Below are 26484 nucleotides of genomic sequence, written 5' to 3' on the forward strand. Positions count from 1 at the left end.
ATGTTTACTTCACAGCAAAACTTTCCAAATGCAAGCACCACACCTCAAATCAACTCCAGGTCTTTTATCTGCTTAATTAATAGTGACATAACGAAGGGATTGCCCACACCTGTCCATGAAATAGTCAATAGTCAATGAAATAGTCAATTGTCCAATTACTTTTGGTCCCTTTAAAAACAGGGTGGCACATGTTAAGGAGCTGAAACTCCTAAACCCTTCATCCAATTTTAATGTGGCTACCCTCAAATGAAAGCTGAAAGTCTGAGCTTCAACTGCATCTGAATTGTTTTGTTTAAAATTCATTGTGGTAATGTCTATAACCAAAATTAGAAAAATGTTGTCTCTGTCCAAATATATATGGACCTAACTGTATATATCTTGGTACCCTGTTAGGCAGTGGATAGAAAAATATTTAGAACTGAGAGTCCTCAGTGGTTGATACCTTTTAATGTCTAAAGGTACCGTCACACTAAGCGACGCTGCAGCGATACCGACAACGATGTCGATCGCTGCGTCGCTGTCACACAGACAGCTCTACAGCGACCAACGATGCCGAAGTCCCCGGGTAACCAGGGTAAACATCGGGTTACTAAGCGCAGGGCCGCGCTTAGTAACCCGATGTTTACCCTGGTTACCGTTGTAAATGTAAAAAATAACACTACATACTTACATTCCCGGTGTCTGGTCATGTCCCTGGCCTTCAGCTTCCCGCACTGACTGAGCGCCGACCGTAAAGTACAGCGGTGACGTCACCGCTGCACAGCGTGCTTTACGGCCGGCCGGCACTCACCAGTCAGTGCGGGAAGCTGACGGCGGGGGACATGACCAGACACCGGGAATGTAAGTATGTATTGTTTGTTTTTTTACATTTACAATGGTAACCAGGGTAAACATCGGGTTACTAAGCGCGGCCCTGCACTTAGTAACCCGATGTTTACCCTGGTTACCAGTGAAGACATCACTGGATCGGCGTCACACACGCCGATTCAGCGATGTCAGCGGGAGATCCAGCGACAAAATAAAGTGCTGGACTTTCCCCAGTGACCAACGATCTCCCAGCAGGGGCCTGATCGTTGGTCGCTGTCACACATAACGATTTCGTTAACGATATCGTTGCTACGTCACAAAAAGCAACAATATCGTTAACGATATCGTTCAGTGTGACGGTACCTTAACTGAAAAGATGGTAACAAATTGCAAGCTTTCGAGATTACTCAGGTCTCTTCATCAGGCATAGACTAATAGAAATTCTGAAGAATCACATATTTATGCACAACACAGCACAGAAAAATGCCATAGATAAGACAGGTGACGTGAAGCAGAATTACCATTATGTGAGTGATAATATGCAAATTGCCTCATCTGAGAACAAGAGTGGCGATACGCGTAGGGAGCTGACAGACTCTACCTCCTAGTGAGTATGAACATATAGTTGTTGCATTTTCAGATAGGCAGTGCCAGCAGGCATCACTCTGGCGACATTGGTTACCAACTTTATATATTGTGCCCCAGGATGATGTATATTCATGCTTTTAGAATTTGATATTATATTGCATGATGCATTCTCCGGTGGGATTTTTTTGATTTTTTTGATATTGTTCTTTGTAATATTTCTTGCATTATTTATGTTATATACATTATGATGATATATATATTTTTTTCTTCATAGTGTTTTATTGTAATTATTAATATATTTGGCCGGAGTCTTTCCTGCTGGCATTAGCTTGCACTAGATAGGTTTATCTTGTATGTATATTCACGGAGGCATGTTATTTAGGATTATTTTTCCTTAGAGTTCTGTCTGTCTATCACGTCCCCATATTCGGAGGACGTTAACTATTTGTGTATAGGCATTTGTTTTATGCTGTGTTTTAGATGTTTTTAATAATATGCACTGTGTGTTTTTTCAAGTCTTCAATAAAAATTGTCATTACTTTATAGTACTGTGGCTCAGTGTGCACCATTTTCTTGCGCTTCTTTTTTCTTCTTTTGTGCATGGCATCTTGGGCGCATAGGTAGCACCGGGCATAAAATTAGATTAGTTTATATTGTGGTGGTGCCCGCTCAATTCTTTCTTTTGTATATGTGAGATTTGAAGTTACCTATAATACAAGTAATTTCATGTCGATAATGCTTTGATCGTGGAGACAAAAATGTATTGCCACAGGTAGATCCATTATTTTTTCTCTTAATGTATGGTGATGAGAGTTCATCCTTGTTCTCAGTTTCTGCCCTGTCTCCCCTACATACAGACCCTCAGTTGGACATTTAGTACAAATAATTAAGTACACCACATTAGAAGTGACGCAGCTGAAAGTACTTGGTATCCTGCAATCATGATGTGAATTGGGGATCTTTATCTTGACCGTGGTCATAATAAATGGACAGGTTTTACATTTTTTCTGGTTGCAAGGAAAGGTTCCTGCAGCTGTTGGAGAGGACAGCGAGCTTCTGACAATGATGCTTCTTAGATTTGGGGGCTGCCTAAAACACAGTAGCTGGGGTCAGGAAAAATGGATTGTAAGCAGGCATCTTTTTGCAGTAAAGGTTGTAATTTCCATGCAGCTCCCCTTAGCACCTCCAGATTCTTCAGAATTTCTATTAGTCTATGCCTGATGAAGAGACCCGAGTAGTCTCGAAAGGTTGCAATTTGTTACCATCTTTTCAGTTAGCCATTAGAAGGTATCAACCACTGAGGACTCTAAATTCTAAATATTTTTCTAATCAGCTTAGATAAGTGGTGTGAAAGCTTTATTGTCCCAATATTGATGTAATATCAGAGGCCTGGTGCCCTCACTGTCTCTGGAGCAGATTCCTAAGATGTTGTAGTAAGACATAAATCCATGAGACAATTTAGTACTAAGGAAAAAAAGGTTTTGGTACTGTGTTAGCCAGTTGAATAAAGACTGATTATTCTCTGTTGGAGAAACAGAATAATTATCTTGTAGTTATGATACTTTTGAATGGATAACAAAACTACAAAAAGTGATATTAGGCAGAAAGCTTTCAAGACTACTTAGGTATCATAACTACAAGACTATTATTTTATTTCCCCTACTGAGAACAATCAAGATTTTGTCCTGTGTTGAGTTTATCATTGAAGATAAGATACATTTGTATTCCCAGACCCTTAGGTGTTATTGTGATTTGAAGTTCCCTTTTAATATGATAACTTTCATATTGGTTATTTTGTGTCTTTGACCACAGAAACATTTAGCAACAAGTAGATGGGTTTTGTCAATAATTGTGTGGCATGATACCTAATCCTTGCTTTCAGATTTTCTCCTGTGTCTCCAATAGAGAAAGCCCCAGTTGGACATATGATGCACAGAATTAAGTACAGCACATTGGAAGAACATGTCCCAGGAATCTTAAAAGCTATTAAAACCATTAAAAGGCATCTTACGTGCAAGATTATTATTTTGTTTCTCCTACTGAAATCAGTCTTTTATTTCAACTGGTTAAAACAGTACAAAAACCCTGTTTCTTTTCTTTTGTATAAATGATGAAAACACAGGTTCTACTGAATCTTTTCTTACAAAACTATAAATCAATCTTAGTTCCCCTTGCCCTATAACATCATGACAGCAGATTGGACAGCACATTCATGGTGACAGGGTCTCTTTAACCCTCTAGAGAGTTTACTAAAGTTTGTAGATATCGTCCAGATGCCCCTTACCTGGCACATACTGCCCGCTGCTAGTGTGTACAACTACCAGCAATGAAGTAGCAGTCTTTATTATAGTTTGGCTGTGAATATAGCATTTACAACTATGAAATGGCCATCACCTGAAGCCCAACTTACCAAAAAGTTCGCAAAAACACTTTCACAAAAAAATATCTTACTATTTGTTTTCATTAAGTTCATTTACAAAAATACCAGTTATTTGGATAACATACTCTGTAGGTCCATAGAAAGTAAATCACCCAGGGTCATCGCCTTTAAAGTATCTGCAGTAACGCGAAGCAATCCTCCTGTTTGGCGGAGAAGTTGGTTCCAGTGTCTTGTCCTCATTGCAGGATTACTAAGGTCTTCTATTAATGGCAAGGTCATCTAGAATATTAAAGGAAAATGCTTTTTGTACAGTATAGACTTTATAACATTCCTATAATAAAGAACACATTCAAATACCGTAAGTTATTCTTAAAAAAAATAACCACTGAAAGCATTTTACCTTGGCGTTAACATAAAAGTACGGCTGATAAGAGTCTTTCTCATACACTTTGTTATGAATGACATTTAGATATTATAGTTCTTGCCATTAAAAGCCTTTTATCTGTTCTGTGATGTATTAGAAATAGAAAAGAGACCAATAATACCAGGTATAATTCATACTTAAAAAAGGAATAAATAACATTTCCGGCTGCTCTAAGGTCATTGACTGCTGATAAACTCTGTCGGAGACTACACCCCTACACTATTTTCAGATAACCACTAAAGCTACATTATGCAATATTAGGCAGACGTCCCCTGGAACATTTGCGAAAAGTGAAATAAGTATTGTTTATAGTACATAGAATTCACAAAGAAAAAAAACATTCCATTAACAAAGTTTAAGAGAAAAAAAACAACTTACATGCATGATATTGACAATTTCCAAGGCTTTCTTGTATGCGTCCCATTCTTGGACCTCTCGGGGAAAAGACTGCAAAAGGATTAGATGTTTCGTTGTTTTTTTGTACAATTCATCTGTATTCATATTTTGCCACAACTCCTTCTTCCATATGTCCAGCTCTTGAAGGATTGAATCGACATGTTGCCATACAAGACCGAGTTTCTGCAGCAGATCATCACAGCTGTGACAGATAGAGCAAATAGTAGCAGAAATACTCATGATAACTACTAAAAAACACTAACATTAGGCTATTTTCCCATCTTTAGTCTAGAACAACAGCAGTTCACAGCAACACTGTGGTCAAACACTGGCCCCAGAAGTCTCATTCATATATGCCAACATCACTGTTGAGGCCAGCAATTGGCTGCGGAGGTAAAGTGAATGTATGCCATGTCATCGCATCAAAGAAGAAAACAAAGTTTGTCAGGGACCACCTGAGCATCGGCACTGGAGGTTTCAGTGATTAGATAGGTGAATATTTTTTTTTTATTTTAGTAGAAGTGAGGGAGCAATGTAATCTGGCACTCCAGAAGGCAACCACCATCATATAAAAATGTTTTTATTAAAAATGGAAAAAATACTTTTTATCCATTTTAAAACACTTTTTTAAATCTGATGGTGGTTGCCTTTCGGAGCAGTATGAATGAAAAAAAGGGGGATGGGGAGAGAGATTATTCAGCTCTCCGAGAGCAGCACAATTGAGGCCTCCATCTAAAGAATGCGGTGTGTGGACTCCAGACCGGCAGCAGGGCAAGAAGCAGAGGAAAAACAAGGAAATTCCAGCATCCGCTTAATTATGCAGAGATAAAACATGACTTTTAATGAGAAAAAAATTAAATTATGAGAGCAAAAACATGGCAAGCAAAAATGGGGAAGAAGGGGAGGTAGACATGGGATAGGGCGGTGGAGATAAAAGGATATGGGTCTACGCGTTTCAAGCTGTAAAGCTCTTTGTTCTGACAATGAGTGTGTCCAAATGATTTGTATATATATATGTTTGCTATATATACAAATCATTTGGACACACTCATTGTCAGGGCTACAGGACTAAGAGCTTTACAGCTTGAATCGAGGAGCCCGTGTCCTTTTTTGTCCACCCCCTCGCTCGTGTCTACCTCCTCTTCTCCCCCATTTTTCTTTGGCATGTTTTTATTCTTATAATTTTTATTGATTCTCATTTAAAGTCATGTTTTATCTTTACATAATTAAGCGGATGCTAATTGCAGGGCTGTCAAACTGCATTCCTCGAGGGCTGCAAAGAGGTCATGTTTTCAGGATTTCCTTGTACTGCACAGGTGATAATTTAGTCACCAACTCATTATTTGTGTAGGTGATTAAATTATCACCTGTGCAGTACAAGGAGATCCTGAAAACATGACCTGTTTGCAGCCCTCGAGGAATGCAGTTTGACACCCCTGCTAATTGTTGGCCACTGAGCTCTGAACTGAAGGAGATGCCAACGGTTCACTAGGAGGGATACACCTCATTGCAATGGTGGTACATTGGTGCCCTGTGTTATACAACCCCTAAAATACTATGCTCTTTCCCTTAATTCATAGGACATTTTCCTTCTTTAAATGTATTTTATTACATTTTCACCTGCTACCAATTTTATTTTTAAAGGGAACCTCCCACCAGTTTTGTCACTTACAAATTATGCTCATCACCTTTAAGATCATAAGAATGAGGATCCTGCAACCCCTTTATATCCTCACACGTTCCCGGCATAAGTCAGAAAAAGTGTTTTATATTTGTGCTGTGCTGTTTGTAAATTGTGCGGTACAGTCCCTTCAAACTTTGCTGCTGTGTGACTCTTGAAACGCTGCATCTTCTAACTGCATGTAAGTGGAAGACGTTTCCCCGTCATCCATGTAGTGCCTGAAGTCTCGCACCTGCGCAGAGGAATCACTGACTTGTTCTATAGGGCACAGTGAGCTCTCTGATTTCACTGCACAGCTGTGAGACTTTGGGCACTATGTAGGGAACAGAGAGACATCATCCACTCACATGCAGAGAGAAGAGTTGGTGTTGGAAGGGACGGAGTCGACTTGGTCATAATTTGGAAACACCCAACGGACCGGACCGCACAATTTACATACAGTGCAGGACAAGTATAAAACACTTTTTCTGAGGTATGCAGGGGCAGGTCTGAGGGGTTGCAGAATACTCTTTCTTATGACGATAAAGGTGATGGGCATCTATAATATAACGCTGGGAGCGTCACTCTGTCCGAAGCCTTTATAGACTGCGCAGGCGCAAGCGCCGGCGCAGTCTGGCCCCCACAGAGTAACGCTCCCAGGAGATCACGGTATGCGGAAGCACTGAACGCATACCGCGATCTCCACCGGAGAGTCAGGGACCGCCAGGAGGGTAAGTATATTCACCTTTCCCCGTTCCAGCGCTGCGTGCGGCTCCGTCTCCCGGCTCCTCTGCTGTGACCAGTCACAGGCAGAGGAGCCGGAGTGTGTCTTCAAGAAAATGGCGCCGGAAAGCGCGGACTGCGCAGGCACCGATTCCTGCTGCCGGAATCGGCGCCTGCGCAGTCCGCGCTTTCCGGCGCCATTTTCTTGAAGACACACTCCGGCTCCACTGCAGGTGTGTCTTCAAGAAAATGGCGCCGGAAAGCGCGGACTGCGCAGGCGCCGATTCCAGCTGCCGGAATCAGCGCCTGCGCAGTCCACGCTTTCCGGCGCCATTTTCTTGAAGACACTCCGGCTCCACTGCAGGTGTGTCTTCAAGAAAATGGCGCCGGAAAGCGCGTACTGCACAGGCGCCGATTCCGGCAGCAGGAGGACGAAGAAAATGGGCGGAAAGGAATGGCGCAAGTAACAAATTGCTGTAGCATGAAGCTGTGACACTTCATGCCACAGCAATTTGTTATTTACGCCACCTGATTCCTTTCCGCCGCCATTTTCTTGGTCCTGCTGCCGGAATCGGCGCCTGCGCAATCCGCGCTTTCCGGCGCCATTTTCTTGAAGACACACTGCCGGCGCCATTTTCTTGAAGACACACTGAAGGTGTGTCATCAAGAAAATGGCGCCGGAAAGCGCGGACTGCGCAGGCGCCGATTCCGGCAGCAGGAGGACGAAGAAAATGGGCGGAAAGGAATGGCGCAAGTAACAAATTGCTGTAGCATGAAGCTGTGACACTTCATGCCACAGCAATTTGTTATTTACGCCACCTGATTCCTTTCCGCCGCCATTTTCTTGGTCCTGCTGCCGGAATCAGCGCCTGCGCAGTCCGCGCTTTCCGGCGCCATTTTCTTGAAGACACACTGCCGGCGCCATTTTCTTGAAGACACACTGCAGGTGTGTCTTCAAGAAAATGGCGCCGGAAAGCGCGGACTGCGCAGGCGCCGATTCCGCCAGCAGGAGGACCAAGAAAATGGCGGCGGAAAGGAATCAGGTGGCGCAAGTAACAAATTGCTGTGGCATGAGGCTGTGGCACCTCATGCCACAGCTATTTGTTACTTACACCACCTGATATGGGGCATATACTGTGGAGCATCTTATGGAGCAGCGTATGGGGCATATGGATGGGAGCAGGAGCAGCAAATTAAAGAACGGTGCCACAGGATGGGAGCAGCACATGACAGAACGGGGGCGCAGGATGGGAACAGCACATGACAGAACGGGGGTGCTGGATGGCAGCAGCACATGACAGAACGGGGCGCAGGATGGGAGCAGCACATGACAGGATGGGAGCAGCAAATGACAGAACGGGGGCGCAGGATGGGAGCAGCACGTGACAGAACGGGGGCGCAGGATGGGAGCAGCACATGACAAAACGGGGGCGCAGGATGGGAGCAGCACATGACAGAATGGGGGCGCAGGATGGAAGCAGCACATGACAGAACGGGGGCGCAGGATGGGAGCAGCACATGACAGGATGGGAGCAGCAAATGACAGAATGGAGGCGCAGGATGGGAGCAGCACATGACAGAACGGGGGCGCAGGATGGGAGCAGCACATGACAGAACGGGGGCGCGGGATGGGAGCAGCACATGACAGGATGGGGATGCAGGATGGAGCAGCACATGACAGAATGGGCGCGCAGGATGGAGAAGCACATGACAGGATGGGGACGCAGGATGGAGCAGCACATACCAGGATGGAGACCATATACCAATATAAATGCTCGGCACCCGGGCGTAGAACGGGTTCAATAGCTAGTAGTTTATAAGCAGAAAAAATGGTAACAGGTCTCTTTAACCTTGGAAAACCAACTACAAAAAAATATAGATAACACGTACTTGTTTAAAATTGAGAAGTCAACCACTGTAGTCTCCAGAAGTTCTTGTAGTTCTTTCAGGTCTTTTTCTTCAATTTGCAAAGTTTGCAGCCGAGCATTGAAGTTCTTAATGGTTTTAAAGGCTTCTTGTGATGTGTATTCATACTGGTACACCTCAGAAGTCTCAATGTCAGTACCCAGAACATCAAGCTTACGTTGAAAAAGTTCCAAATCCTATTAACAAAGTCATATGTCAAAATGCAAAACTTGCAGTAAAAGGACATTATAAATGTAAAATTAAAAAGTGGATCATCAACATATTTAAATACTAAGCTACAATATAACCACTAGCTCTCGTTTGTTCAATCTTAAATTTGAACAAAATATAAAATGCTAAAAGTTTCTTTTCCAGGAAAGATATATATCTTTGTACCGTGTTAGCCAGTAGATAGAAAATTATTTAGATATGGGAATCCTCAGTGGTTGATACCTTTTAATGGCTACCTGAAAAGATGGTAACAAATTGCAAGCTTTCAAGACTATTCAGGTCTCTTCATCAGGCATAGACTAATACAATATCTTTTTCTAGGCATTTTCCATAATGGTCTATTCTAAGTATAGGGGACATTTACTGATCTTCAAATCTTGAAGAGCAGAAAAACAAAGGGACAGCACTGTGGTCCCTTCAAAGTAGCTAACACAAGAAAATCCAGATGCCAATACCCTAAACATGCATCATCAATGTAAAACCCTTGAAACTCCTTGAAGCCCTACATGCTAGCAGTAATTATCCACATGTAATGACATAATATCATCATTACATTAGAATAAGCAACAGATATTCAAGATATTTCTAATCTGGTTAAAGTTGGAACTTTTCTTTAAACAATGTGCACTGTATACACAATTGATGCTGCCATAAGTATGATCTCTTTTTATATAGCACCATGTAGATGCATTACAATAAATTGAGGCAAGTGAATTTCTTTAATACTGGTGATGTATAAGTACAACATGATGCGGAAATACTGCACTCCTAGACTGTTCAGATGCACAGAAAGGGCCCAATCCCATAAAAATCAAGTCATGTAAGAATCTGGCACCCTACAGTGAATTGCAAAAATATTACTTGTTTGGAGATCTCCTTGGTCTTCATGGTGTTGTTTGGATAGTGGCGTCACTTGCTAAATGGTGTTGCAGCCTCTTTGACCACTCAGAAAAGTTGTGTATGCACTAACAGACCATGTGACACTTAGATTGCACACAGGTGGACTTCCATTCACATGTAGGAAAAGCATGTGACGTTTGAAGGTAATTTCTTGCATTAGAAACTTCTAGGGGCTTCATAGCAAAAAACTTAATTTATGCCTACATTTCTCTCACGTCAGCAACTCTCTTTACTATTTAGTGCTAATGCATCCCACACAAATCAGATTATAAAAATATTTAAACACAGGTTGTAAGGTAGGAAAATAGATAAAAAGCCAGGGGTGAATACTTCCACAAGTCACCGTATGTGGCTATTAAAGGTACTATTTATTTATCTGATTCACAGTGTATACAGTGGGGAAAATAAGTATTCCATCTACAAAGAATGGAGAGGTATGCAATTTGTATCATAGGTACGCTTCAACTGTGAGAGACAGAATCTAAAAATAAAAGCCAGAAAATCACATTGTATGATTTTTAAATAATTAAATTGCATTTTATTGCATGAAATAAGTATTTGATAATCCACCAACCAGCAATAATTCTGGCTCACAGATCTGTTAATTTTTATTTAAGAAGCCCTCCTAATCTATCCTCATTACCTGTATTAATTGCAAATGTTTGAACTTGTTACCTGTATAAAAGACATCTGTCCACCCACAATCAATCACACTCCAACCGCTCCATCATGACTAAGACCAAAGAACTGTCTAAGAACACCAGATAGAAAATTGTAGACCTGCATAAGGCTGGGATGGGCTACAGTACAATAGGCAAGCAGCTTGGTGAAAAGGCAACAACTGTTGGTACAAATATTAGAAAATGAAAGAAACACAAGATGATCAATTTTTCTCGGTCTGGAGCTTCATGCCAGATCTTGCCTTGTGGGATAAGGATGATTATTCTGAGAAAGGTCAGGAATCAGACCAGAAGTACATGAGAGGACCTGATCATTACCCGAAGAGAGCTGGGACCACAGTCTCAAACATTACCGTTAGTAACACACTATGGCATCATGGATTAAAATACTGCAGGCCACGCAAGGTCCTCCTGCTCACGCAAGCACATGTCCTGGCCCGTTTGAAGTTCACCATCTAGAGGATCCAGAGGAGGCATGGGAGAAGGTGAGATGAGACCAAAATAGAATTTTTTTATATCAACTCCACACGCTGTGTTTGGAGGAAGAAGGGTAAGTACAACTGCAAGAACACAGTCCCAACAGTGAAACATGGTGGGGGAAACATCGAACTTTGGGGGTGCTTTTCTACAAAGGGGACAGGATGACTGCACTGTATTGAAGGAAGGATGGAGGGGGTCAAGTATCATGAGATTTTGATAAAAAATTTCCTTCCCTTGGTAAAAGAATTGAAGATGAGTTGTGGCTGGGTCTTCCATCATGACAATACTTTATAGAGGTAAACCAGGGATTCAAGCTTGAGAAAAACCGGGGATTCAAGCTTGAGGAGGCTAATTTGCATATTCCAGGTGCCTTCTGGGAAAAGCGAAGAGTCTCCCTAAGCTAGAAGATCGTTGGGTACAGCCGGGACCAGCTGCTTGGAAAGAATCACCAAACCAGGGATTCAAGCTTGAGGAGGCTAATTTGCATATTCCAGGTGCCTTCTGGGAAAAGCGAAGAGTCTCCCTAAGCTAGAAGATCGTTGGGTACAGCCGGGACCAGCTGCTTGGAAAGAATCACCAAACCAGGGATTCAAGCTTGAGGAGGCTAATTTGCATATTCCAGGTGCCTTCTGGGAAAAGCGAAGAGTCTCCCTAAGCTAGAAGATCGTTGGGTACAGCCGGGACCAGCTGCTTGGAAAGAATCACCAAACCAGGGATTCAAGCTTGAGGAGGCTAATTTGCATATTCCAGGTGCCTTCTGGGAAAAGCGAAGAGTCTCCCTAAGCTAGAAGATCGTTGGGTACAGCCGGGACCAGCTGCTTGGAAAGAATCACCAAACCAGGGATTCAAGCTTGAGGAGGCTAATTTGCATATTCCAGGTGCCTTCTGGGAAAAGCAAAGAGTCTCCCTAAGCTAGAAGATCGTTGGGTACAGCCGGGACCAGCTGCTTGGAAAGAATCACCAAACCAGGGATTCAAGCTTGAGGAGGCTAATTTGCATATTCCAGGTGCCTTCTGGGAAAAGCGAAGAGTCTCCCTAAGCTAGAAGATCGTTGGGTACAGCCGGGACCAGCTGCTTGGAAAGAATCACCAAACCAGGGATTCAAGCTTGAGGAGGCTAATTTGCATATTCCAGGTGCCTTCTGGGAAAAGCGAAGAGTCTCCCTAAGCTAGAAGATCGTTGGGTACAGCCGGGACCAGCTGCTTGGAAAGAATCACCAAACCAGGGATTCAAGCTTGAGGAGGCTAATTTGCATATTCCAGGTGCCTTCTGGGAAAAGCGAAGAGTCTCCCTAAGCTAGAAGATCGTTGGGTACAGCCGGGACCAGCTGCTTGGAAAGAATCACCAAACCAGGGATTCAAGCTTGAGGAGGCTAATTTGCATATTCCAGGTGCCTTCTGGGAAAAGCGAAGAGTCTCCCTAAGCTAGAAGATCGTTGGGTACAGCCGGGACCAGCTGCTTGGAAAGAATCACCAAACCAGGGATTCAAGCTTGAGGAGGCTAATTTGCATATTCCAGGTGCCTTCTGGGAAAAGCGAAGAGTCTCCCTAAGCTAGAAGATCATTGGGTACAGCCGGGACCAGCTGCTTGGAAAGAATCACCAAACCAGGGATTCAAGCTTGAGGAGGCTAATTTGCATATTCCAGGTGCCTTCTGGGAAAAGCGAAGAGTCTCCTTAAGCTAGAAGATCGTTGGGTACAGCTGGGACCAGCTGCTTGGAAAGAATCACCAAACCAGGGATTCAAGCTTGAGGAGGCTAATTTGCATATTCCAGGTGCCTTCTGGGAAAAGCGAAGAGTCTCCCTAAGCTAGAAGATCGTTGGGTACAGCCGGGACCAGCTGCTTGGAAAGAATCACCAAACCAGGGATTCAAGCTTTTTTTGCCTGTAGGACATTATTGCAAGAGAGCTTGGCTGAGTAGATTACACAAGAAGGAAAACACACAGCAAGTCAGCATGATCTAGGAGCAACATGGCAGATGTGACAACCTACATGGTGAGCTGCAGCATGTGCTACATGTTCACAGATCGACCAGAAGAAGAATTAAATTTCACCTGTCAGAAGTGTAGACTAGTGGCCCTTTTAGAAGAAAAGGTGCGGGGTCTGGAAGAAAGAATAGCAACTTTGAAACTCATCAAAGAGAATGAAGACTTTCTAGACAGAACAGAAGCATCTCTACTGGTCACAGAACGTGAAAAAAGTGTCAGAGAACCTCCAAAAGCAGATGAGTGGAAGCATGTGACCAAAAGAAGCAAGAAGACCATGGAGAAATCACCAACCACACAACTGAAGAACCGATATCAAATCTTTGTTGAGGATGAAGATGGCACACCTAAGGATGAAGCAATACCAGCAAGCAAAAAAGAAAAGGGCACACAGCAACAAGTGACAGCAAAAAGTACAGCCAAGAAGCAACGAAGAGTGGTGGTGGTGGGAGACTCACTACTGAGAGGCACAGAAGCAGCCATCTGCAGACCGGACATAACTGCAAGAGAAGTATGCTGCCTTCCAGGTGCGATGATCAAGGATGTGACCGATAGGATACCAAAGCTCTTCAGCTCCAAGGACGTCCACCCATTTCTTCTGATACATGTTGGCACCAATGACACGGCAAGGAAGGACCTACCGACAATCTGCAAAGACTTTGAAGAGTTGGGGAAGAAAGTAAAGGAACTGGATGCACAGGTAGTTTTTTCTTCTATCCTTCCAGTAGACGGGCATGGCACCAGGAGATGGAACAGGATCCTTGATGCAAACAACTGGCTAAGACGATGGTGCAGACAACAAGGATTCGGATTCCTGGACCACGGTGTGAATTACTTGTACGATGGACTCCTCGCCAGAGACGGACTACACCTCAACAAACCTGGGAAACACACATTCGCCAGAAGACTCGCTACACTCATCAGGAGGGCGTTAAACTAGAAGAAGAGGGGACAGGAAGAAAAACATTAGACGTGAACAAAGAAGATCCAGGAAAACATACTCAGAAGGGAGGTAAGAACATTTCTAAAACAATCCACAGCGAGGAGATTGGAACAAAACAAAATCCTCTAAACTGCATGCTCGCAAACGCCAGAAGCCTGACAAACAAGATGGAAGAACTAGAAGCAGAAATATCTACAGGTAACTTTGACATAGTGGGAATAACCGAGACATGGTTAGATGAAAGCTATGACTGGGCAGTTAACTTACAGGGTTACAGTCTGTTTAGAAAGGATCGTAAAAATCGGAGAGGAGGAGGGGTTTGTCTCTATGTAAAGTCTTGTCTAAAGTCCACTTTAAGGGAGGATATTAGCGAAGGAAATGAGGATGTCGAGTCCATATGGGTCGAAATTCATGGAGGGAAAAATGGTAACAAAATTCTCATTGGGGTCTGTTACAAACCCCCAAATATAACAGAAAGCATGGAAAGTCTACTTCTAAAGCAGATAGATGAAGCTGCAACCCATAATGAGGTCCTGGTTATGGGGGACTTTAACTACCCGGATATTAACTGGGAAACAGAAACCTGTGAAACCCATAAAGGCAACAGGTTTCTGCTAATAACCAAGAAAAATTATCTTTCACAATTGGTGCAGAATCCAACCGGAGGAGCAGCACTTTTAGACCTAATACTATCTAATAGACCTGACAGAATAACAAATCTGCAGGTGGTTGGGCATCTAGGAAATAGCGACCACAATATTGTACAGTTTCACCTGTCTTTCACTAGGGGGACTTGTCAGGGAGTCACAAAAACACTGAACTTTAGGAAGGCAAAGTTTGACCAGCTTAGAGATGCCCTTAATCTGGTAGACTGGGACAATATCCTCAGAAATAAGAATACAGATAATAAATGGGAAATGTTTAAGAACATCCTAAATAGGCAGTGTAAGCGGTTTATACCTTGTGGGAATAAAAGGACTAGAAATAGGAAAAACCAAATGTGGCTAAACAAAGAAGTAAGACAGGCAATTAACAGTAAAAAGAAAGCATTTGCACTACTAAAGCAGGATGGCACCATTGAAGCTCTAAAAAACTATAGGGAGAAAAATACTTTATCTAAAAAACTAATTAAAGCTGCCAAAAAGGAAACAGAGAAGCACATTGCTAAGGAGAGTAAAACTAATCCCAAACTGTTCTTCAACTATATCAATAGTAAAAGAATAAAAACTGAAAATGTAGGCCCCTTAAAAAATAGTGAGGAAAGAATGGTTGTAGATGACGAGGAAAAAGCTAACATATTAAACACCTTCTTCTCCACGGTATTCACGTTGGAAAATGAAATGCTAGGTGAAATCCCAAGAAACAATGAAAACCCTATATTAAGGGTCACCAATCTAACCCAAGAAGAGGTGCGAAACCGGCTAAATAAGATTAAAATAGATAAATCTCCGGGTCCGGATGGCATACACCCACGAGTACTAAGAGAACTAAGTAATGTAATAGATAAACCATTATTCCTTATTTTTAGGGACTCTATAGCGACAGGGTCTGTTCCGCAGGATTGGCGCATAGCAAATGTGGTGCCAATATTCAAAAAGGGCTCTAAAAGTGAACCTGGAAATTATAGGCCAGTAAGTCTAACCTCTATTGTTGGTAAAATATTTGAAGGGTTTCTGAGGGATGTTATTCTGGATTATCTCAATGAGAATAACTGTTTAACTCCATATCAGCATGGGTTTATGAGAAATCGCTCCTGTCAAACCAATCTAATCAGTTTTTATGAAGAGGTAAGCTATAGGCTGGACCACGGTGAGTCATTGGACATGGTATATCTCGATTTTTCCAAAGTGTTTGATACCGTGCTGCACAAGAGGTTGGTACACAAAATGAGAATGCTTGGTCTGGGGGAAATTGTGTGTAAATGGGTTAGTAACTGGCTTAGTGATAGAAAGCAGAGGGTGGTTATAAATGGTATAGTCTCTAACTGGGTCGCTGTGACCAGTGGGGTACCGCAGGGGTCAGTATTGGGACCTGTTCTCTTCAACATATTCATTAATGATCTGGTAGAAGGTTTACACAGTAAAATATCGATATTTGCAGATGATACAAAACTATGTAAAGCAGTTAATACAAGAGAAGATAGTATTCTGCTACAGATGGATCTGGATAAGTTGGAAACTTGGGCTGAAAGGTGGCAGATGAGGTTTAACAATGATAAATGTAAGGTTATACACATGGGAAGAAGGAATCAATATCACCATTACACACTGAATGGGAAACCACTGGGTAAATCTGACAGGGAGAAGGACTTGGGGATCCTAGTTAATGATAAACTTACCTGGAGCAGCCAGTGCCAGGCAGCAGCTGCCAAGGCAAACAGGATCATGGGGTGCATTAAAAGAGGTCTGGATACACATGATGAGAGCATTATACTGCCTCTGTACAAATCCCTAGTTAGACCGCACATGGAGTACTGTGTCCAGTTTTGGGCACCGGTGCTCAGGAAGGATATAATGGAACTAGAGAGAGTACAAAGGAGGGCAACAAAATTAATAAAGGGGATGGGAGAACTACAATACCCAGATAGATTAGCGAAATTAGGATTATTTAGTCTAGAAAAAAGACGACTGAGGGGCGATCTAATAACCATGTATAAGTATATAAGGGGACAATACAAATATCTCGCTGAGGATCTGTTTATACCAAGGAAGGTGACGGGCACAAGGGGGCATTCTTTGCGTCTGGAGGAGAGAAGGTTTTTCCACCAACATAGAAGAGGATTCTTTACTGTTAGGGCAGTGAGAATCTGGAATTGCTTGCCTGAGGAGGTGGTGATGGCGAACTCAGTCGAGGGGTTCAAGAGAGGCCTGGATGTCTTCCTGGAGCAGAACAATATTGTATCATACAATTAGGTTCTGTAGAAGGACGTAGATCTGGGGATTTATTATGATGGAATATAGGCTGAACTGAATGGACAAATGTCTTTTTCGGCCTTACTAACTATGTTACTATGTTACTATGTTACAATGACCTGAAACTCACAGCCAGGGCTAGGAGTGGCTCTGTGAGAAACATTTCAAGGTCCTGGAGTGGCCTAGCCAGTCTCCAGACCTGAACACAATAGAAAATCTTTAGAGGGAGTTGAAACTCAATGTTGCCCACTGACAGCCCTAAAACCTGAAAGACATGGAAAAGATCTGTGTGGAGGAGTGAGCCAAAATTCCTGCTGCAGTTTGTGCAAAGAACTACAGCAAACGTGTGACCTCTATAATTGCAAGCAAAGGTTTCTGTACCAAATATTAAGTTCTGCTTTTTATATTGTATCAAATACTTATTTCATGCAATGAACTGAAAATTAATTATGTAAAAATCACACAATGAAATAAAAATTGCAGACCTTTCCATTCTTTGTAGGCGTGAAAGCTTGTAAAATCAACAGTGTATCAAATACTTATTTTTCCCACTGTATGTGTGATATTTCAGTCTTACTCCATAGTAGTGTCCCTTTTAGGACATGGTCAAATATCAAATGTCAAAGTCACATATCAAAGTAAGATGTCAAAGTCAAATATCAGATTCGGATGTCAAAGTCAGTTATCAAAGTCAGATATCAAAGCCCGTTCTGAGACAGGGTATTTAGCCTCAAATTGACATTATTCTGTTGTTTGACTTTGATATCTGATCACGTCCTAAAATGGACACTGTAACATAGAGACACTAGTCGTATCAAACACATTTCCTCCATGCCACTATCACCTTCTCTTTAGGTCCATTTCAGCACCATGTGTCTGTCTGATGATGATGATGAGTAATAATAATTTTTATTTCTAAAGCGCTAACATATTACAATGTGAATGATGTCATAAAAACTCACAGACCACCAACTTTTGAAGAATTAGTGCTATGTCCAGGCAGTACTTCTAATCAGGCAGCATCCATTGGTGGGTATTTTCAACAAGGGTATTCCTTTTTTTTAATTCAGCTTTTTTATTGTGCTCTGAATATTCTTTAATAATTGGCTGATCAAAACGTAACACACAAATGAAAAAATAATTGGCATTGTGTTGTGAACACAGCCTTAGAAAACTCTACTACCGCATTAGTTTATCCAAGCAGGGAATGTCTTGTTTTCAGGCTCTAAAAAAGCTATATTCTTCTCAAGATATCACTGGAAAATCATCATGTAATTTTCGGTGACACTACTTAACCTGCACAGAATAGCATACAAGTGAATAAACTGGCTTACATAGAGTATTGCAATTCAGTAGTACTTTAGTAATTAAATTGGATTGACCTCTTCTGTCTATGTACAGTTTACATATATTAATATAACATCTGAGTCTATAAACCATTAAGCTTCACTTATTAATCTTGACCTCTGTGAGAGTAAAGCATAACAAGAAGAGGTTGCTATAGATACTTAAGACAGAGAAAACTGAACCAAGACCTAGAGAATAAAGTATTATGGACCATAAAAGATGTAACTTGATAGGGATGTGTTCACACAATAAAAACCTGATTTGTAGTTTGCATGGAAAAAATCTGAGGCTCACTCTAATATTTCTGCTGAAGATTTGCAATTTTTTTGTTATCACCGATTCACACAGGATTAGCTCCCAGTAGAGATGGGTGGAAACCACCTGCATGTTCGGGTCTGGCGGTTTTGGCGAACAGTTACAAACAGTTCAGGTTTGGGTACCAGAACAGTACCCGACCCGAGCCTAAATCCAGACCCCATGTGTTAGGGTTGGCGGAACGCACAGAATATATTTATTAGATGAGATAGGTGCGTTCGCAACCCGAGACCCACCGTGCAGGAAAGAACCTGCTGCTAAGCAAGGCGGTGAAGCAAATTAGTACAAACGAACTCTGTTACTTCACAGAGCCCGTAGCAGAGATAACGCTGTGCCCTGTTTAGCTCACAGGGGACACAGCTCCTGTGTAGAGCTGACAGTGGTCATGCAGTCCAACCAACACGCAGCTCTTCTCTGGTGGAGCCGGAATTCTATTGGCTATTAGCCAGCCCTGAATTCAGCCATAAACTCCTCGCCGGAGGTGCCAGCATTCTAGAGGCTTATTTCAGCCGGGTCCCTGACTGCATACACAAAACTCCTCGCCGGAGGTGCTAGCATCCTAGGGGCTTATTTTAGCCGGGTCCCTGACCACACACACGACCACACTGGCACTGAGCTCGTACATATTTGTTACTAGCGCATGGCCGTGCGGTCATGAGAACCGTTTATAGCTGTAGCACCTACAGGACCTTCCAAGAAGGACCAATAGAAGGCTGCCACAGAACTTGATCAAGTACAGGACCTTCCTGGAGGACCAATGGAAGTTGCTGCAGTACCTGAGCATGTGACCCTTGATCTCCACTGAGGGATCTTACCCTGGGCATGCTCAGTGTGTGCAAAGCAGGACTTAGTCCCAGAAAAGCCTGCTTGCCGCAGACCAGTGCAGGGTACAATAGTAGAGCCTGGAGAGGCAGCAGTAACCCTTTGCACAGTATCAGATTCAGTGAGACGCTGGGACTGACGTCTCCGCTGAGCAGGCTCCACTGCGGCCGATGCAGAATGGGAGACCGCAGCAGACATGGTTCAAGATTCCCCCTGTGCAGCGGCGGGAACTCAACTCCTAACACCATTTACTTGAATGGGGGGCCCGAACATCCAGTGTGCCATGCTGTCATGTGCATGACAGCGCGTCAAACACCAATTCTGATCGGCAGTGAAATCATCACCGCCTGTCAAAAGACAGTGTGAGCGCTCAGCTGTGATTGAAGGTATAAAGTTTACCTCCGATCACTGGTGTCAGCTGATGGGACTACTGCTCCCATCATCCGATGCCTGCTGCCACTAATAACAGCGAGAGCAGGACCGGCTGATGGGAGTATTCATTAGCCGGCTCCTGCGCTGTAAATAAATATAATATAAATAATATTTTTTATAACCAGCCAAGAAAAACGCACAGCTGGAGGCTTTAACCCTCAGCTGCCACCTTCAGCAAGGCTGGTTATCAAGAATAGAGGGGTCCCCACGCTGTTTTTGGTAATTATTTAAATAAATAATCTTAAAAAAACAGCGTGAGCCCCCCATTTTTGACAACCAGTCTTGCTAAAGCAGACATCTATGGGCTGGTATTCTCAGGCTGGTAAGGGGCCATGGATATTGGCCCCCAGCCTAAAAATAGCAGCCCTCAGCTGCCAGGAAAAGGCACATCTATTAGATACACCAATTCTGGGGCTTTGCCCGGCTCTTCCCACTTGCCCTGTAGTGGTGGCATGTTCAGGTTAATATTTGTGGGGTTGATGCCACCTTTGTATTGTCAGGTGACATTAAGCCGATGGATTAGTAATGGAGAGGCATCCATAAGACACCTATCCATTAGTAATCCTATAGTTATATTGTAAATAAAGACACAGCAAGAATAAAGTCTTTTATTAGAAATAAAACAAAACACAGTTTTTTATTTAAAAAAAATCAAACACAGTTATATTCATCAAACGCCTATTCCACCGAAGCCCTCGTCTTCTGTAATAAAACAAAAATAAAAAACAACAATATCCCTCACCTGTCGGTCGATATGTCTCACGCCATAATCCATGACTAGGAGATAAACAGTTTTCAACCTAGACGGGGGCAAAATGCTACCGTCCAGGCTGAGAACCACTGGTGTATGAACTGCTACGAGTGCAGCCTCAGTGACTAGCAGTGACATCATCGAGGTTACCTCTGGTCACTGAGGCTGCGTTCCCAGCCAGCCGGGCTGAACTGCCATGACCTCGGTGAGATCCCTGCTAGCACCATGAGAAAAACTCTGAAGAAGCAATTTGCATATTTAATTTCCCAGAGGAATATGTGTAGGGGATGTAAATATATTTTTGTTCCCTTCTCCTCCCCAACCCCTTTTTAGTGTAGACAATGTATATGTTATTCATGTGACCGTTTACGGTTGTACAGCTACACATAAAGTGTATTACCACCGTGTACAAGAGCATTGCTATGTTTTCCATAAGCAGTATTGCTCTGTATATTTATGTAATGCCATTGTTTGCTATAAACTTGCACATATAGTTTATAGGGAAAGTTTGTCCCCGGGCTTCATATAGTGTTAGGGGGCGTAGTGTCCATAGTTGGCCACTAGATGGGGGCACTATGGTATATAGTTAGAGTAGGAGGGGCATAGTGGAATAAGGATAGTGTAAGCTTCCTGTTTAGTCAGTCAGGGCCCGGGCGCCCATGTAGCTCACTGGGCTGCCTGGCCAGGAGTCGCTGTGCCCCGCAATGTTCAAGGAAGGGAACCAGCATAGCACACATAGTACCAAAGGATTCCTCTAGGAGGAAAGGAGTACGGCAGCGCTGCAGATGCAGCTAAAGGAACCTGTCTCCAGAGAGAGACAGAGAAGTTTGTTTAGCCGGGCAGTACAAGCAAGATGTGGTAGATCTTTGCCTGGGCGGCAGTTCTTAGAACCAGGCAGAAAAGGTGTAGGACTCCCCCATGTGAGGCAAGAATTCTGGATGAAACAGAATCTGTGGGACTGGAAGGTACGGTTCGACCCTGGGCTGAGCATAGAGAAGGAAAGGACAGAGAAGGGACAGAAAGGAAGAAATTTTGCATTGTATTTGAACTAGCTGTGCTGAATAAAACAGTTAACATTGAAGTTAAACTGGAGTGTGTCTCCTTTATTGCGGAACCATCTGTGAGGAATTCATCCCCGTACCGGGCAAGTCCAGATGGCGCAGAGAGCCAGCTACAAGGTACTGCAACAGATAGATGTGATCTTATGCGGGAGGGAGTCCAGGGAGTGATACAAGGATTGATGTCAGCCATGGCTACCTCCCTGGCTTCCCCTCCTACACTTGGCGTAGTCGGCAGGATCTCACTGCCCCATATGGCGGTGAAGCCGGGACGGCGATGAAGAAAGAAGAAAATGTTTTGGACATGACTAACGCCCAACTTCAGGAGGTACGGATGCGCTGGAGATGGTGGAAAACCTGGATGTGACCGTGAATTTGCTAAGGACTGACACGGCAAAGATGGTCGACCAAGATGGTGGTGAGTGGCGCCAAAAAGAAGGACTATTGCTATAATTGTACCCTTTGTCGGTGTGTCTTCGCTGAAATGGGGCGAAGATCCTTTGAGCGACGCCTCCAAAGGAACCACCGAAGAAACGTATCCCCACGCCTACTGAAGCGACTTAAAAAGGTATGGATGGGGCCAAGAAGAGAGTCACTGATGCGGCTGCGTGGGTATCATTATATGATCTAGCAGCAATGCATTGTTCTTGTGGCTCTGGAGGAGTGAGCGAGTGGCAGTGGAGACAGGAGAGAGGTTGCGCCCGGTCTGTGCCGTGGAACAGCAAAGACTGGGGAACACTGCCAATACCTGAAGCCGGAGGACCTCGGCGGCTGCCTGAGGTCATACACCATCCAGATGGAGACAAAAGACAGAGCCCCGTGGGGCGAAGTGATCAACATCGGGAGCCTGTGGAGTCGGAGCCCGGATGCCCATCAAGACCGTTGCCGTCGGCTGAAAGGCCGAAGTCTTCACAACCACGGGAGCCTGAACTGGAAGCTAGGTCGCAGCTGGGACTACTTCTAGAAGGATCAGTCTGCACCACTTCCGCGGAAGGATACAAAGGTCGTGGAGAGGACGTGATCCAGAGATGACCAACCGAGGCAGAAAGTGAGCCTCGTCCCATGACCCAAGAGAGCGAGACCTCGTTCCCATTGTCTGCTCTCGGAGCCTTCCCAAATTGCTTCCCAACTGACCGACCAGAGCCAAAGGGGTCAGAGGTCCCGGGGCGTACGACAGCTTGCCAGGTGCTGGAGGGGAGGTACATCGCAAGCACCCAGGCGTTCCATGGGGCCACACGTCCTGCCCACACAAATGAAGGTCCGTTTCCATCTTCAGACCAGCTGGCCTAGATCGTCAGTGTAGTAGAACAAAAGAAGAAGGAGAAGGAAGCTTGGGTAGAGTTGCGCCAGCCGGGACGTGGCGCTATGGCTGGTCGCCGCACCTATGGCCGGCTTACTTATGTGGAAACAGGCCAAGGCTACGGCTTCATTCGTGAGGTCGAGATCCATCATAAGGTCTACTTGAACGTGGCCTCTGTCAAATTCGGGAGACCCCTTTTGCACTGATCACTATTTTACATGTAAAAGCAAGTGCGCTTTGTATGTAATTGTGTGTGTGACCGATTTAACATTGGTAAAATAAATCGATATTCCAGCGTTTTAGTGAGCATATGTGATCTTTGCAATTGGGAAAACGCTCTCCTAAACTCATTGAACAGAGGAAGCACAGGATATTAATCCAGAACACTGCTAAGGGATACACTGCTAATGGAAGGGATGCACATAAATATCGCTACGGGAAGGAGATACACAAAAAGCGCTGCTAAGGTGAAAAGCACAATTGAGTCTCAAAGTGGAGGCCACAGGACCAATTGGTCTTAATGACCACACGTCATCTTCTAATTTTGATGCAGAAAATATGTTTTTACATCTCAGCATGGGTAAATAAGTAAATATACCCATGTTTGATTGAGTACTTTTATTGCAAAGTATTTTGGTATGCATAAAGATAACCTGACAGCTGATACATGCTGCTCGAACCAGGGACAATATGTATGAGACACAGGCAGTATGATCTCAGCCAGATAAGTTTGACTCTAAAATACTGTGGTGTTTCAGAGAAAAAGATACTTTAATAGCCACAGGGTACTGAGTCGTGCTGGGGCTAGTCAGATAGGGGGGCTCTGGCAACTTGCCCTGGATTGAAAGGTCTCTGCCTACATGCGGCAGCAAGTATCAGCTGTCAGGTTAACTTTAAAGTTGAGCTAACCAGATTTAAGAGGGGCGGTTTGACATCAGATGTCATGGATTAGAAGAAGCATAACAAACACATGAATCAGCTGTAGCCGTAGCTCTATGTTACATCTTGCGGCCCCAATTATGCAATAAGCAAACTAACTTGTCCATTCGTGGCTTCAAAGTGGACTTTATAGAATGCTCGGGTGGTTGCTGAGCACCACCTTGTCTGACAGTATGGCATCTGAATGAATGCTTTAAATGATTACTAAAATGCTGTATGGTGGCAGTTCCAGCATTATTGATGGATGGATTGTGGTAAAGTACACCAGTGCAGAGTGTTCTACCACATAATTGGGTCTTTTAATTGTTTTAAAACATTGTCAAAATAAAACTGGAACCTGGAACAGAAACTCTTTGGCCTGAACCTTGTGTACATGCCTTCCTAAACTTCCTGGCACATTAAAGACACATAAAGAATACAATTCTTTCAAGTAGTAGCAGCATACAAAAAGACTGTCTTTAAAATGAATTCATCGATGAGAAATTACCCTGGTGACAATTTCGGCTTCCTCCTGTATCCTAGGACCCAGACGCTGCTTGGCAAGAGACATCTTGGTTTTCATATTGTTCCAGCGTGCTGGCATTGTCCTATAAAGAAGCTCACTCTCTGTTGGAAGAGGCATCTGATGCTTTCCCAAAAGTGTGACTGTCTTCTGCAACACAGCAAACTGCACCTCCATTTCCACTTGCTTAGAAGAAACCTTATTCAGTAAGACATGGTACATAAGCATTAAACATTACATACACAAATGACAGCAGCTTGAACAGATTTTGATGTAAAACATGGCATGAGAACAGCACCTATAAAACATGTAAATGCTTGCATTGATATAGGAATTGTACTTAAAAAAAAAAAAAACAGTAAGACCCTGATTCAAAATTTGCCTTGTTTTTTTGTGTGTGTTTTTATTCCACTGGTGGATTTTCTTACAAATTCATCAAAATGGTGCAAGATATTGCAAATCAAAAGATGCTTTTTTGCGCCTTTTTGAGTGGCATGTTGCATTTTATTCTTCAACTGCACAAAAAAATGCCAGATTTTGTACTCAATTTAGGACATTGGAGTACAGTTGCACAATAATTGCTGACCCACATTAACCATGTTTATAAATGTCCCCTCTAGGGCAAGAATATCCCCTCCGAGCTTGAATTCAATAGTTACACATCAGATTTTTGTGAAGGTTGATTCTGACTTTCAAATATTGAAGTTTCAACAGTATCCAGTAGAAACACCTACATTCAACTTTTATTTTATTTCACTTTTTTGTTTTTATGAAAGAAATTGCGTTATTACAAATACAATATTTTTTAGACAGACACAAAATATTCATTAGCTGGGCATTTTCTGGGTCAGTCTCATCTTAGAATTACTGAGTTAACCTCAAATATTCATCATCCTCTAAATAACATTTTATGAATCTGGAGACACCTAAACGTACCAACAGAAAGAAGCAGCCCATGGAGCCCCCTTTTTTTAGAAGATTTTGTATTTATCAAATCCGGTAGATACAGAAAGATCCATGCTAAACAATGCATATACACAATTTTGTGCTTCTTCTACCTTATTCATTAGAAAAGTCATGTTTACAAGGATATGTCAATAACCCTAACCAGGGATCAGACAGTGCCGTAATGTCTGTGATGAATGTAGAGCTTGGACTCTAGGATGCATAGTTGCTGGCTCCTCATGGGGATTGGCAGCACTTCCTTGCATAAGGATTTATCCTCTAATTAATGTGTGCTGAGGGCAAAACTTGATGTATGACTGTACTAAAGGCCAGCCAGTACGAATTGTAGTCACATCCAGTTATGTTAAACAGATCACATTAGCGGAAACAAAACAGGTCAACGGAAAGGAACTCTTAGGCTCCTGCCAACAGAACTGATACTTCATTTATTTAATTATAACAATGACACATGCCTCACCGAGCCGCTCATAGTTATTGACATGTTCTGGAGGGAATATTAGTTTAATGTGTACATGTATAGTATGTGTCGGCAATGCATAAGGCACATGGAGCATCACTGGGTATAGCTACATCTAAAAAAACAATAACTTTTTTCATGTGACTGCGATATATACATTTACGGAGATTTTTTTCTTTATTTTTTGTAAGTATGATCTACAGCAGGGGTGTCAAACTGCATTCCTCGAGGGCCGCAAACCATGCGTGTTTTCAAGATTTCCTTAGCATTGCACAAGGTGCTGTAATCATGATGTGTGTAGGTGATTAAATTATCACCTGTGCAGTACAAGGAAATCCTGAAAACATGACCTGTTTGCAGCCATGAGGAATGCAGTTTGACACCCCTGATCTACAGTGATGTGGATCCCTACTTGTCAGTGAATGTGAACTTCTGTGCTTTCATACTGAGGTTGAACCACTGCAATAAACATTTGCAACGCCTCTTCCCCACACAAAAGGGATTCAAAAAGCAACCTGCAAACTCTTATTCTTTTATGGAAAGTTGTGTAGCAGGGAGGGGGTCATTGGCTGCCACTTAGG

General features: G+C 43.1%; 1 protein-coding gene across 1 annotated transcript in view; it reads right to left on the reverse strand.

Moving 5' to 3' along the window:
* LOC138671660 (uncharacterized) overlaps positions 1-26484 on the reverse strand; it is a 967572-nt gene that overhangs the window by 790628 nt on the left and 150460 nt on the right. The window contains exons 25-28 of the mRNA XM_069759831.1: positions 24466-24678; positions 8869-9080; positions 4578-4797; positions 3901-4054 (exon numbers count right to left, since the gene is read on the reverse strand). Coding sequence (XP_069615932.1) covers positions 3901-4054; positions 4578-4797; positions 8869-9080; positions 24466-24678 — 799 coding nt within the window. The remainder of the gene's footprint in view (positions 1-3900; positions 4055-4577; positions 4798-8868; positions 9081-24465; positions 24679-26484) is intronic.

Source organism: Ranitomeya imitator, chromosome 3 (assembly GCF_032444005.1).
Source record: "Ranitomeya imitator isolate aRanImi1 chromosome 3, aRanImi1.pri, whole genome shotgun sequence".
Taxonomy (NCBI): Eukaryota; Metazoa; Chordata; class Amphibia; order Anura; family Dendrobatidae; genus Ranitomeya; species Ranitomeya imitator.